Source organism: Chamaea fasciata, unplaced genomic scaffold (assembly GCF_029207755.1).
Source record: "Chamaea fasciata isolate MVZ Bird 193981 ecotype frontalis unplaced genomic scaffold, bChaFas1.0.hap1 SCAF_17, whole genome shotgun sequence".
Lineage (NCBI taxonomy): Eukaryota > Metazoa > Chordata > Aves > Passeriformes > Sylviidae > Chamaea > Chamaea fasciata.
In genome coordinates, this window is record NW_027094102.1 from 4,855,726 (window position 1) to 4,867,673 (window position 11,948).

Sequence of the window (11,948 nt, forward strand, 5' to 3'; positions counted from 1 at the left end):
CCGCCCCGCGGCGCACGTGGCACCCTCGCCCGCGCTGGTCACGTGACGCGGGCCCCGGGTGTTCCCCCTCCGCCCCTCCCCGTCTGACCCCGTCTCTCCCGTCTGGTCAATAGCGCGCGGCGCATGCGCGGCCATCGCATCACGCCCCCCTCCGCCCCCCCCCGGCCCGTCTCCCTCCGCCCTATATAAGGCGCGCGCGGCGGGGTCCCGGCTCCGCAGTGCGCGTGGGCGGCGCGGCGGCTCCGCGCGGCTCTGGGACCCCCCGCTCCTCCCCCGGCTCCGCCGCCGCCATGAGCTCGGGGACCCCCTACATCGGCAGCAAGATCAGCCTGATCTCCAAGGCGCAGATCCGCTATGAGGGCATTCTCTACACCATCGACACCGAGAACTCCACCGTGGCGCTGGCCAAGGGTGAGGCGGGGCCCTGTGGGGGGCGCGGGCGGGCCTAGGCCGGCGCTGCCTGAGGGGACGCGGCGGGGGCCGCCGTGCCGTGAACAATGAGCGCGCCCGGGGCCCGCCCGCCCCGCGGGGCTGCGGCGGGGCTGGAGCCCCGGGTCCGGAGCGCTGCTGCTCTCCGTGAGTCAGCACTGACAGGGGCCGCGCCGGAGGGGCGGGCAGGGCCCGGGATGCTGAGCAGCTTCTCGGCTCTCCCGGGGAGAAGCGCTGCCGGCAGCGCTGGCTCCCCTTGCCATTGTCGGGAGCGGGGAGGTGACGCTCGGCATCGCTGTGCGTGGTTCGGTTCCCCTCGCTCGGCTGTGCCCGGCTGTGTGTCGGTGTTGGGCTCGAGCAGGGCCCCAGGCCGGCGCTGAGGAAAAGAGATGCTGTTGTTGTGTCTTTGTTCCTTCCGTGATCGATAACTGGACTCTGCTCAGGTGAGGAGGGTGGGAGCTGCTGCACAGAGCCCTTGTGGGGCACCTGCACGTGGGTCTAACTCGCCGACCTTGCTGGCTCCTCAGCGAGGCTTTGCATTTTGTTTCCCTGTAGAAATACTGATCGTTATCTTTGAAACAGTGTCATTTGGGTTCACTTGTCACCTGTGCTGGGAACTCCTGTATTTCATCTCGGTAAAATCTGTCCTGTCTTGTTTAGTCCCTCAAACATGAACTTATTCCTGTTCTGCTGTTCAAGTCCAGCTTGGCTACTTCAGCTAATGTGCATCGGCGTTTTCTTTCCCCGAGTTTTGTCCTTCCTTGTTCTGGGAGGTTCACACGTTCTTCACTGCCTGCGGCCAGCCATCGGGCTTGTCCAGAAAACAAACACCTTTTGTTTTGAAAGGCTGTTTGCTGGCAGGAGGCACTGACTTGCCAGATTCACAACTACCCTCAAGGCAGTCTGTGCCCCAGTGTTTACCTTGTATAATGATGTTTATATGATGCTGGACATTATTTGACATCCATGAGGGTGTTTTCTGAAGTTAAAAATGTGCGTTTTCTCAAATTCACTGTTCCTCTAGGAATGTAGCCGTTTGTTTAAATGCAGAAATGGAGCTGTTTGTGTTAGTGCTTGGCTCAAAGTACTTGAGAGGTTGCTGGAAGACTGCAGTTCCTTTCCTGTAGGTGCAGGAAGGTCTTCACCTTTCAAGTAGAAATGGTTTCTTACATAGTTGTGCCTTACACATAGCACTTGCTGCTTCAGAGTTGAAGTGGTATGTTTCAGAGGCATGTGTGGTTAATGTGCTTTATGATATAAGTATATGCTCCAGGTAAGATTTCTGGCAGTTCTTGTATTTATTGGTCTCTCAGTGTTCAGTTTTGATGAACTGGAATGCCTAAGAAGTAGTTGTTGCAGTACGTGGAGAATACATTGTTCCCTACCTAAAGAGCTGCTGTATAAACTTTACATCTCAAACCCTGCTTTTCATTGTAGCTCAGAGGGATTTTCAGCTTTAGAGACCTTAGCAAAGCAAAATTAGTGTCAGAATTGCAAATGTAGTGTCGATGTTGAAGTTAGTCATAGCAGTATCAACCCTGTGTGTGGTGTCAGTGGTTTAAAACACTTGATCTCTGAGGCATTAGAAGGGCCATGAATTACTGACATGCTGTTGAAGTTGTCCAGACTGCAGGTAAATTGTTGTTAAACCTTGGATAACACTGTTTAAACACTTCCATGTGCAATGCAGGTGCCATTCTCTTTAGTTCTATCATTCATAAAGAAAAAATTAATTTGAAAGAGACCTTGGGAAGAAATCTGGTTCAGCCTCTCACTAGAAGCCAGGCTGACTTCAATTGATTTATATTTGTTAAACCTCAACATGTGCACAGAATCTTAAATGCTAGAGATTCCATAGGCTTAATTAATCACTACAAGAAGGTTGTCTGTCTTGTTAGAGGCTAAATTTAAATTGCAAACAAAGGAAGTTTAAGCCCACTGCTGTCCTGTCAGCAGTGAAGGCCAGGAACTTATTCCCCCTTAAGTAGCAGTCTGAAGAAATTGGAGTTTTTGAACAAGAAAAATTCATGTAAGCTCTGATTTCCAGTTACCCAGTCACTCCTGCCATGCTTCCCCCCCTTCAGAGCTTAAACTCAACATCCCTACACCAGTAGGGGCTGTGTTGTAAACTAGGAGCTGCAGTGTTGTGGGATTGATTTCCTGTTCATCTGTAAGCAATAATCAGTAACTTCATGGGAGACAGCCCTTCCCACCTCCACAGGAACTTTAAGCTGCACTTTGTGCTGTGGCAGAAACAGTTAAACACCTCAGGTGCAGGGGCAGGCAAGCTCAACTCCTACAGCCCTGTTTTGTCTACAAGGACTTGGTTTTCCAGCTTTTTTGTTAGAAACCTTGGGACCAGCCAACTGAGAGACTGCCTGGGCAGCTTTGGGCTTTGCAGGTCATGTGTTTGTCCATGTGGGAGTTGATGGGCTGATGACGGTGCTTTCCACGTTGGCTGTGGGATCCTGCAGGAGCCCCTGGATACCTTTAGTACACCTTGCCATGAGCTGTAATAATCTCATTTTGAACAGAGAGATCAGTGGTACAGTTCATGTCCAAAAGGTTACAAGCAATGCTTTCAGTTTATAATCTGCTTCTGGCTGACTGGGTTACAGCTGTAACATGATCAAACAGCAGCTGGAGATCTAAAATAACTTGGAGAGGTTATTTCCCCTAGGAACTCATGGAGGATGGCCTTTGAAAGGACGTGACTGACAGCTTCTCTTTGTACCAGTGAAGATCCCTCTCCCATTAGGTGTAAGCTGAGGTGCTGAGCAGAGTCATAGGGACATTCTGGCACTTTGCCTGCTCCTTGCGAGCTCATGTGTGAGCTGGGTGAAGACCACTTGTAGCACTAAGTGCTGCCTGGTGTGGGGTGAACCACCTGCATACAGCTGCTCATCCTGGAACAGGACTCTTGGATGTTCCCTGGCTATAGCTGCCAGCACTCCTCAGTTAGAAGCAGCGTGGTGTGCCAGGGATGCTCAGCACTGGGGTTCAGTGCATCCACTTTTGGTGCTCTTTTTCCTGGGAGGATGTGGTGCCTCCATCACCTGTGTGACAGGAGGAGTGGCATGTCCTAGTGCAGGTGTTTCAAGACTTCCATGGTGACCTGTTAGAAGCAATTGAGGGAACTTCAATAGAGAATTCTTCCATTGGTAGAAAACGTGCATCAAACCATTGTGTGCAGGTACTAATCTGAACTGGGGGTGCCTCTCAAAGACAGAAAGCAGCCACATCAGTGAACTTGGGAGTTTCTGTAACCTGTGGTTGAAATTTCAAGCTTTTACCTGTCTGATGTAGCTGTGCAATCTATTTTCCTGTGGCAATAATCCAGTCTGACCTCTTCTTCCCTAATGGCTTAAATTAATTTATGCTTCTACCTAGTAGCTGCCACAGTCAGCTGATGTAATTTTTTTTTCCACTCTAAGGTGTGACAGTGCTGGTTAGTGTCTGTTCAAATATTCTGGTAGCTGGCACTCAGTAAAGCCTCCCTAAGCACTGAGAACTTAGATTTATCATTGATGGCTTGCTTTGTAGTCACATTAATCATAAAAACAGTGACATTGGAGTAGAAAGGGAATCTTAACAGGAAGTTTTTATCATTGATAAAACCACCTCTATCTGCATAATAAATGTATGAAACCAAAGGTGCAGATTTGAGCTCTAAAGCCTTCTAAGATTTCCCCCTGCTGCTTCAGGGGCCTCTCCTGTGGTCTGGTGCAGTTGTCTGGAGCTGAATGCCTGCATGGGACAGCTGCTGGGGAGGGAAGGAGAGTACAGCACTGTAGGGAAGTCCTTGGGTTTGGAGTAGGATTCTTCACTCCAGCTGGTCTATGGTCTTTACCTTCACAGCTTGATGTAAACAAAACTGTTTATACAGGCTGCTGAAAAAGTTGGCATTTGAGGGAACAGATGTGTGTGAGGAGGAGATTGAGGGTTCTGGAAGTAGCCGTTATTGTTGTTGCTACAAATGGCAAGTGTTGAAGGAGTACTTTTTAATTGCCTAAATGTGAATTTGCACGATGCTGCAGTGGCAGTGCTGCACTAATGTCACATTTCCACACTCCAGTGCGATCATTCGGCACCGAGGACCGGCCCACGGACAGACCGGCTCCTCCCAGAGAAGAAATCTATGAGTACATTATCTTTCGAGGGAGTGACATCAAAGACATCACTGTCTGTGAACCTCCAAAAGCTCAGCATACTCTGCCACAAGATCCTGCCATTGTCCAAGTAAGTTAGCCTCAAGTGTTAATAAAAAACTGAGATAAAACAGTTGAAGGACTGCATTTTGGCAAAAACTTATAGAAATGAAGGCAAGTCAGTGTCCCCAGGAATCTTCAGATTATTTAAAGCGTCCTGAATTTCATTGTAATGTTTAAAGTAGCAGCAGCATTAAAGACTTCAGTCAACAAAAGCCAGAGCTAGCTGAGAATGCAGGAAAATCATAGAGGTAAACTAACCCCCCTCAGAATTTACATAAGCTTTAGTAATGCTGTACAATGAGGTAAAGAATCACTGCCAAAGCAAGCTGACTTCTGGACACTGTAAATGGAAATGTACTTTGTCTTGTTACAGTCTTCACTGGGCTCTGCCTCTACATCATCCTTTCAGCCACATGTGCCTTACAGCCCGTTTAGAGGTATGCCACCTTACAGCCAGCTTGCTGCCAGCTCTTTGCTTAGCCAGCAATATGCAGCTTCCTTAGGTTTAGGTAAGTACAAACTTTACTTGCTAGAATAAAGGTATGGTTTTGTATGCAGCTGCTGTGAAAGCAAGTAACAGTAACTAATACCACACTCCTTGCCAAGTGTCAGGCTGCAAGGAGCAGTGAATAAGCAGCTCACAACTTTGTGCAATGATTTTACAGCAAGGAGGCCTGTGTTTCACTTGCACATGCACACACAGGAAAGAAACAAACTAAATAGCTGAAGTTTCTTTCTGAAATTAATGGGAACACCTGACAGTTGAGGCCAGTTTGTTTCTAACCTAACACACCTCACATCACATGTAAAAAGAAGCTGTATTTCCAGAGAGGACTGTAAATAAGCTCCTCTAATGCTGTACTAGAGAATCTTGTATCTCTTTCCAAGTCCTTCAGATGTTTCACTACCTTGTATCTTATCCATATATCTCTGCTCTCTCTTCTTCCCTCTATCTCTTTAGAGAAATTGGTAAGCCCTCCAGCATCAGCAGCTGCTTCCAGCCCTAGTTCTTCTCCGTCTCCACAACCTGTTTCAGAGCCTGACATGTCTTCAGAGCCCCATCAGCTCTCTTCCAAGGGTAACAGCAGTTTGAGGACTCCAAATATTTGGAAGAACTGCATGGCACTTGCAAACACTCTGTTCTTGTTAACCCCTCCTAGAATGATAGTGCTCATATGGGTAATGCCAGTAGAACTAGTTTGTTCTCAGCTTTTTTTTGCCTTTCATTACATGAAGTATGATTCCTCCTGTCCTAGAAGTATCAATTAGAGAGACAGGAGAAAGGAAAAGTCCAGGACAGTGGATCCTCTTGTGTAAGTATCAGGAGAAGGATGAAGTTTAGAGATGCTAATGTGCTGCATCCTGTCCAGGAACCTGTGTCACCATAGGGTTTGGGTGAGGAATTGGTCAGAAAAAGAAGTACAGTGCTTAAATTGTGGGCGGCCTTGTGGTTGGAGAATTAGGCTGATGAAAAATTCGGGAGTATTTTCTGTAATCGAGGAAACATCAGGGTAGATTTCATGCATGATGGGGCATTGTACCTTGTCCAGAGTCCCAGTTAGTAAAGCATGACTAACAGTAAGCAATTCCTGAGTCCTGAGTAGCAGAGATTACACAGTTCTGGGTGCTTGCTTCTGTGTGTAAAACCTTTAAAGAAGGCTGAGTTGAGATACCAGACTGACCGTCCTCAGCAGGGTGACCAGGTGCAGCCTGCATTTAAACATGATAATTGGTTTCAGTTGATTTTAGCTTAAGCATGTATGCTTGTGTTGGCATGAAGCTTTTTACTTACTCTCTGCTTTTGGCCATCTATCTGTACATAGTTTCTCAATACTCTGGCTAAACCTTGAAACTTTCTGATGTTAAACTTGCACATCAGCTTTGTCCTACTCAATAATCCTTAGGATATGTCTGTCTTCCTTGCAAGTTTTCCAGGTGTACATTAACTGGGAACCTGCATGATGTAACCTACTGGGTATATCTCATGTGGACTTGGGTGACCCAGAAGTGTCAGTGGCTTGGTTTGTGTGAACTCTTCAGCTTTTCACTTTTCTTGCTCTTTTAATATATTCGGTTAAAGTTTGCTTCCAAGCAGTCCTTATGCATAACTACATGAACCTGTAGTACTCCAAACCTTCTAATTAAATCTAGAATGCAGTGTTTCTTCTGAGTACTGAAGACTGTCACTTTTGATTATAATTGGTGTGAGGTATACCAAACCATGAAAAGTATTTACATGTTTTGTAGTGTGAATAAATAAGCCTGGATGGAAGAGCAACAGAAGTCTTGGTAACACTTTGGCCTTGACCAAGAAGGAATTTAAAAGGGTAACTTTGAGATCCTGGTCTGGTTTCAGGTTTTCTTTGTCTGAAAGCTCTAACAATAAGCAATGAAGTTGAAGGACTTCTAAAAGCGGCTTACAAAAGGGGATGTAGCTGAGGTGCTTAAGCTTTTGCTGCAAAACCTTTTTGACAAAGTGGGGAAACTTTCCTGAACAGTTTCAAAATGCTGAATTTTTGTTTCAGATTTAAAGTTATCATGTAAAGTAAAATCCTGCATAACGTAGAAATTAGCTTTTGGTATAAACTGTCTGAGAGACTGACTTGGCTTGGTTGTTTTATGTTTGTCTAACTTGATTTAAGAAATAAATGGGTGTATTTCCTGAAACTGAGGCTCTGGATGTGAGAGCCATGTCTCGAATGGCAGTGGTGCCTTACCTGGTGCCACTTTAACTTAGCTTATAATGATGCACGCTCAAGGCTTTGAGTCATTCTTGACCAAACGGTTTCTCCCTAGAAGTGGGCAGGGTTTGAATGGTGTTGGCGCATTTTCCAAGAGGCACTTAGTCATTGGGATCTTTTCCAGGTGCTGGCTTTCCTTCTGTTCACCCAGTCCGCAAAAGCCCCATGGTAGAACAGGCTGTCCAGACTGGCCCAGTGGACAGCATCAATTCCCAAAAGCTGCCCCCAGGGAAGGGGACTCCGGGGATCCCGCGCAGCGCACGGCAGGTCCCGCAGGCCAACAGCAAAGCCAGCGGTACGTACACACCACCTCAGCCCTGAGCCCTGGGCTGGAGCGTCCTTCCAAGGTGCACCGCAGCCCTGAGCTGCTTGGGGATTGTTCCTGTGCTCCTTTAAAGTTTATCCTTCTTGTTCAGTAGATACAGTTCAGGCAGCACCTGTGCAAACCCAAGGACAGGTGAATGATGAAAACAGAAGACCTCAAAGGCGAAGATCGGGTAGGTTAAGCTGATGCTAAACAGTCACAACAGCCTGTGAAGGCAAGTGGTGTTAACTGCAGTGAAGGATTAACTGACAGAAGATTGAGAGAAAGCTTTGGGCATCCAGAGATGCTCCCTAACAGAACAGCTTCTGGAGTCGCAGAAGTTCAGAACATTCCAGGGACAGAGTTCCTTTTCTAGGAAGTTGAAGGTATGTCTTAAAATTAAATCAGTGCTGTGACTTGGCAGCAGCAACGGGATTTCTCTGAAACCTCAAGTATTTTTACTGGGAGAGGCAGCCTGTTTGAGACTTTCCAGAGCTTTTATAACAGAGAGGGATCTATGGAACTCTCACCTCCATAGAGCAGAATTCTTATTTCAAAGTGGCAGTACAAGCATGGGTCAGAAGAAAGTGAAATTCAAAGAGGTTTCTGCCCAAGTAAAATGAGAAAAGACAGGAAGCAACATTTCAGACTCTCAAATTAATTAGTGTGTAGAATGGGTTATAACTTCTCCAAAAAGGAGCGGATAGCATCTCACTTGGATACCAGAAACTAGACAGTACAAACTCCCTTTATGGGTAGATGAGTCTTTTGCTGGGTTTTCTGAGACCTCTTTGTTATCACAACAGGTTTTAGGCTAATTACAGTGCTGTGTTTGCAGGTGAAGAGCAGACAGGAAAGATAATTTTCCCCACCTCCCTCAGCTTTTCTTGCTGTAGTGCTTGTTCTGACTTCCTCTCTGCACACTGGAAGGAAAGTTGGGTGCACTCATAGTGGTAAGACTGACATCCAGGAATGCTGCTCAGAAAGTTAAAGTGTTGCTGTGATGTGTCTTCTACAGCCAAAATCAGAAGTTGCTTTCAAAGAGATGTGGCCTAACCACAGGACTGGAAGCCAGAAACTCCTGAGTTCTATCCCTGGTTTCCTCTGGTCTTGAGCAAGTCATGTAACCTCCCTGTGCGTTACCAAGTGTTTAAACTCTCCTGCTTTCAGGAAACAGGAGAACCAGAAACCGTTCTAGAGGACAAAACAGACCAACTACTGTGAAGGAAAATACAATAAAGTTTGAAGGTGACTTTGACTTTGAAAGTGCAAATGCACAATTCAACAGAGAGGAACTTGACAAAGAATTCAAGAAGAAACTAAACTTTAAAGGTTTGTGCCTTCATTAAATATGAATTGCTGAGCTAGTAGTAAACACTGCATAGACAAACTGGTTCTGAAAAACTGTATGATTACATCTCAAATCTTGTTTGAGGGAGCAAGAGAACAGATGGCTCTGCAGTGTGTGCCTCAAGGAAGTGTAATACATTTCATTATCTTCAGATGACAAAGCAGAGACGGGGGAAGAAAAAGGAGACCCTGGAGTGGCAACCCAAAACAATGATGGTAATGCAGAGGAGGACCTGCTGGGGCCCAACTGCTATTATGATAAATCCAAGTCTTTCTTTGACAACATTTCTTCAGAACTGAAATCTAGGTGAGTTTTTTCTAAAAGCTTGGTTTTTAAGTGGAATTAAGGCATAAAATTTCAGGCATAATCTATTTTAGAATAGATTTTAGGGAATATTGCCATGCATTTGGTGGCTCGCAAGTGATGTGAACCAAGCTTCATGCACTGGAATCAAACAAAAAGCATTTCAGCTGATATGATGCACTTGCCTAAACTATGATAGAGAAGTTCCTATTTCTGCTTCCCGGTACTGACTTTGAACCCATTGATTTAAGCAAATCCCTTATCTGGTGTGTGGGAGAGGAAGCATCAGGGTCATGCTGTACTGAAGGTGCAGCTGGCAGACAGGAGTGAGCTAAGCCTGGAGGTGGGGCAGAGAGGTCAGCTCTGGCTGTGGAGATGCATTAGGTTAAATGTTAGGAATAAGAAGGGAAAGCTTCAGCTTTCACTGCCACCACTGATGTTATCAAGTGCCTGGAGAAATGAGACGTCCCTTTAGTGTCAATGTGAGGGATTCCCTCAGCTCTGTGGCTGCAGAGGGGTGGGTTAGAGCAAGTACGCTGCAGCTGGTGCTTGTTGCAGTGCAGCTCAACAAAATCAGGGGTTCGAGGCTCCCTCTCTGAGTGAGCTGGTGGCTCTGTAATGTTTGTGTCCAACCTGAACCGCGCCCATGTTCAGTTCCAGGCGCACCACGTGGGCTGAGGAGAGGAAGCTCAACACGGAGACGTTCGGAGTGTCCGGACGGTTCCTGCGTGGCCGCAGCTTTCGAGGTGGATTTCGAGGTGGAAGGGGGAGTGGAGCAGCGAGGAGAAACCAAACCACTCACAGAGCTGGTACTGGCAGAGTGTAACTTCAGAGGCAAGTGCTCTAGCAAGAGTAAATACTCTCTCTGAGCCAGGTTTGTCTCTTACTCTTTGCCTGAACTGTCTGTGCAGCCTGTTTCACCCTCCAGTCTCGTGGATATAGCAAGAATTGTTCCTCATTGGACCTGATCGATATTTCTAAAGGGTAGAAGGAGATAGGAGTGGTTTAACATCCTGATTGTTCTGTTGATTTCTTGGTCTCACCTGTCTGAGAAAAGGCTCAGCTCAAGCAAGCAGCTTTTGGTTTCTAACTAAGCATTTCAGCTGATGTGGGGTGTGAGCTTTGCTGTTTTTCTTCTTGGGAGAAGAACCCCATAATATCAAATCTAATTCTACCTTTTTTCTGAATAGGTTCAAACATCTCTTCTGAGAGGATGAAACTGTATATAAAAAGAAAACAACCAACTGCTGCACTAATGTGGGAAAATGGTTCATATTGTTTACTGTCTCAGCTCAAGCGACAGAATTTCACGTACTACTGCTTATATTTTGGACTTACTTTGGACCAGCCACTGTCTGCTGGAATATTTTTTGGAAGAGGGAATGTGTTCAGGGGTACCTTCTTCAGGGTGTCTTTTCTTTTTGTGTTTTTCAAGTGCAGACTAACTTACATGGTTCTTCTTTCTGGGTCTCTCAAGGCTGCTATAGTCTAAGCTCAAAGTCAGACTCCTTTTCTGAACCCTGGAGAAGAGAAATCATGCTGTTTTAACACGGAACCAAAGCTCACTTGAAATAAACCAGCTATAATTTGTTTGTTCTGAGTAACCAAATGGATCCTTTGGTGCTGCTGGTCTCACGGATCTCGGCAGCAGGTGTGAAGTAGCACTTGGTATCTGGAGAAATGGATTCCTGGTGCTGAGGAGTTGTGTATATTGTCACTTGGGAATACTGGAGTGTTGATCATGTAGTAGTGTTTGACTGTACAGCTGTTTGTGGGCTGGTGCTGGGCTGGAGGTACCACAGGACCGTGGCTCTGCCTTGAGCTGAAGGGTGCTGGGAGTGCTTGGGGCTTGGAGCTCCTGGCTGGAGCATGGGGACTCCACGTGGGATGGGAGCAGTGACTGTCCCCACTATGTGCAGAGCTTTTGGCAGTAGTGACTGTCTGGGAGGGAGACCTGAAGCTCTGACTTGTTTGCCTCGGTTTGTACCTCACTGGAGGCAGCACCAAATGCAAACAGTTCTCTGTACTCTGTAGACTGTGGTGGAACTCTTTGGAATGTTTTCATTCAACTAGGGATGGGAGACCATATAATGAAGCTTAACAGATGGGCATGTTTAATTTCTTTCCTCTATACCCCCATACTGTAAATAGTTTAGTTGTTTTTCTTTTGTTTTTAAAAATCTGTATGTGGGGAGAGGGCTGGGAGGGAGGGGTTACCTTTGTTTGCATGAAATAAGTGGGTTAAATTGCTATAGGCATGTGTCCCATTTTTGGTTGGTAGGGAATTTTGTTTAAAAAGCACCTTGATGACTGAACCCCTTACATAGCTCAAGTTTTTTTAGTTATGCATTGACCTAGGTTACTGTAAAAGCTTGGATTTATTTTTGTAGGACTTTATTGCTGAGAATTAGAACATAGCAGTGGGGCTGCTCTTTGGAGTAATGTAAATTGTAATTATAATAAACATGTAAATGTTTAATGTTTCCCTCCACCTCTGTTCTGTACACAGCTCCATACCATCATTCCTGTAACTCCTCTGGTGCCTGTCCTTGCAGGGCTCCCATCCAAGCTGCAGAGCTCTGGCAAACCTGGAAGTGTTAACTTTCCAC

General features: G+C 46.2%; 1 protein-coding gene across 4 annotated transcripts; it reads left to right on the forward strand.

Moving 5' to 3' along the window:
* The first annotated feature begins 206 nt into the window (after window positions 1–206).
* LSM14B (LSM family member 14B) lies at window positions 207–11,818 on the forward strand. 4 transcript variants are annotated; one of them, XM_066198766.1, is made up of 10 exons: window positions 207–411; window positions 4,505–4,668; window positions 5,014–5,149; window positions 5,602–5,718; window positions 7,506–7,676; window positions 7,801–7,878; window positions 8,856–9,017; window positions 9,189–9,342; window positions 9,994–10,173; window positions 10,530–11,818. In XM_066198766.1, exons 1-9 carry the CDS (start codon window positions 291–293, stop codon window positions 10,163–10,165), a joined length of 1,275 nt encoding a protein of 424 aa, XP_066054863.1. In that variant the 5' UTR covers window positions 207–290; the 3' UTR covers window positions 10,166–10,173; window positions 10,530–11,818. The 4 variants fall into 4 exon arrangements, with proteins under 4 accessions (XP_066054863.1, XP_066054862.1, XP_066054864.1 ...); XM_066198765.1 differs by having other exon boundaries at window positions 208–411; window positions 7,798–7,878; XM_066198767.1 differs by lacking the exon at window positions 5,602–5,718 and having other exon boundaries at window positions 208–411; window positions 7,798–7,878.
* Window positions 11,819–11,948: the final 130 nt, after the last annotated feature.

Coding starts and splice junctions, on each gene's coding strand:
- LSM14B (XM_066198765.1), top strand. CDS start 291: ATGAGCTCGGGGACCCCCTACATCGGCAGCAAGATCAGCCTGATCTCC. Junction 412..4,504: donor CACCGTGGCGCTGGCCAAGG/GTGAGGCGGGGC, acceptor TCCACACTCCAG/TGCGATCATTCGGCACCGAG. Junction 7,879..8,855: donor ACCTCAAAGGCGAAGATCGG/GTAGGTTAAGCT, acceptor TCCTGCTTTCAG/GAAACAGGAGAACCAGAAAC.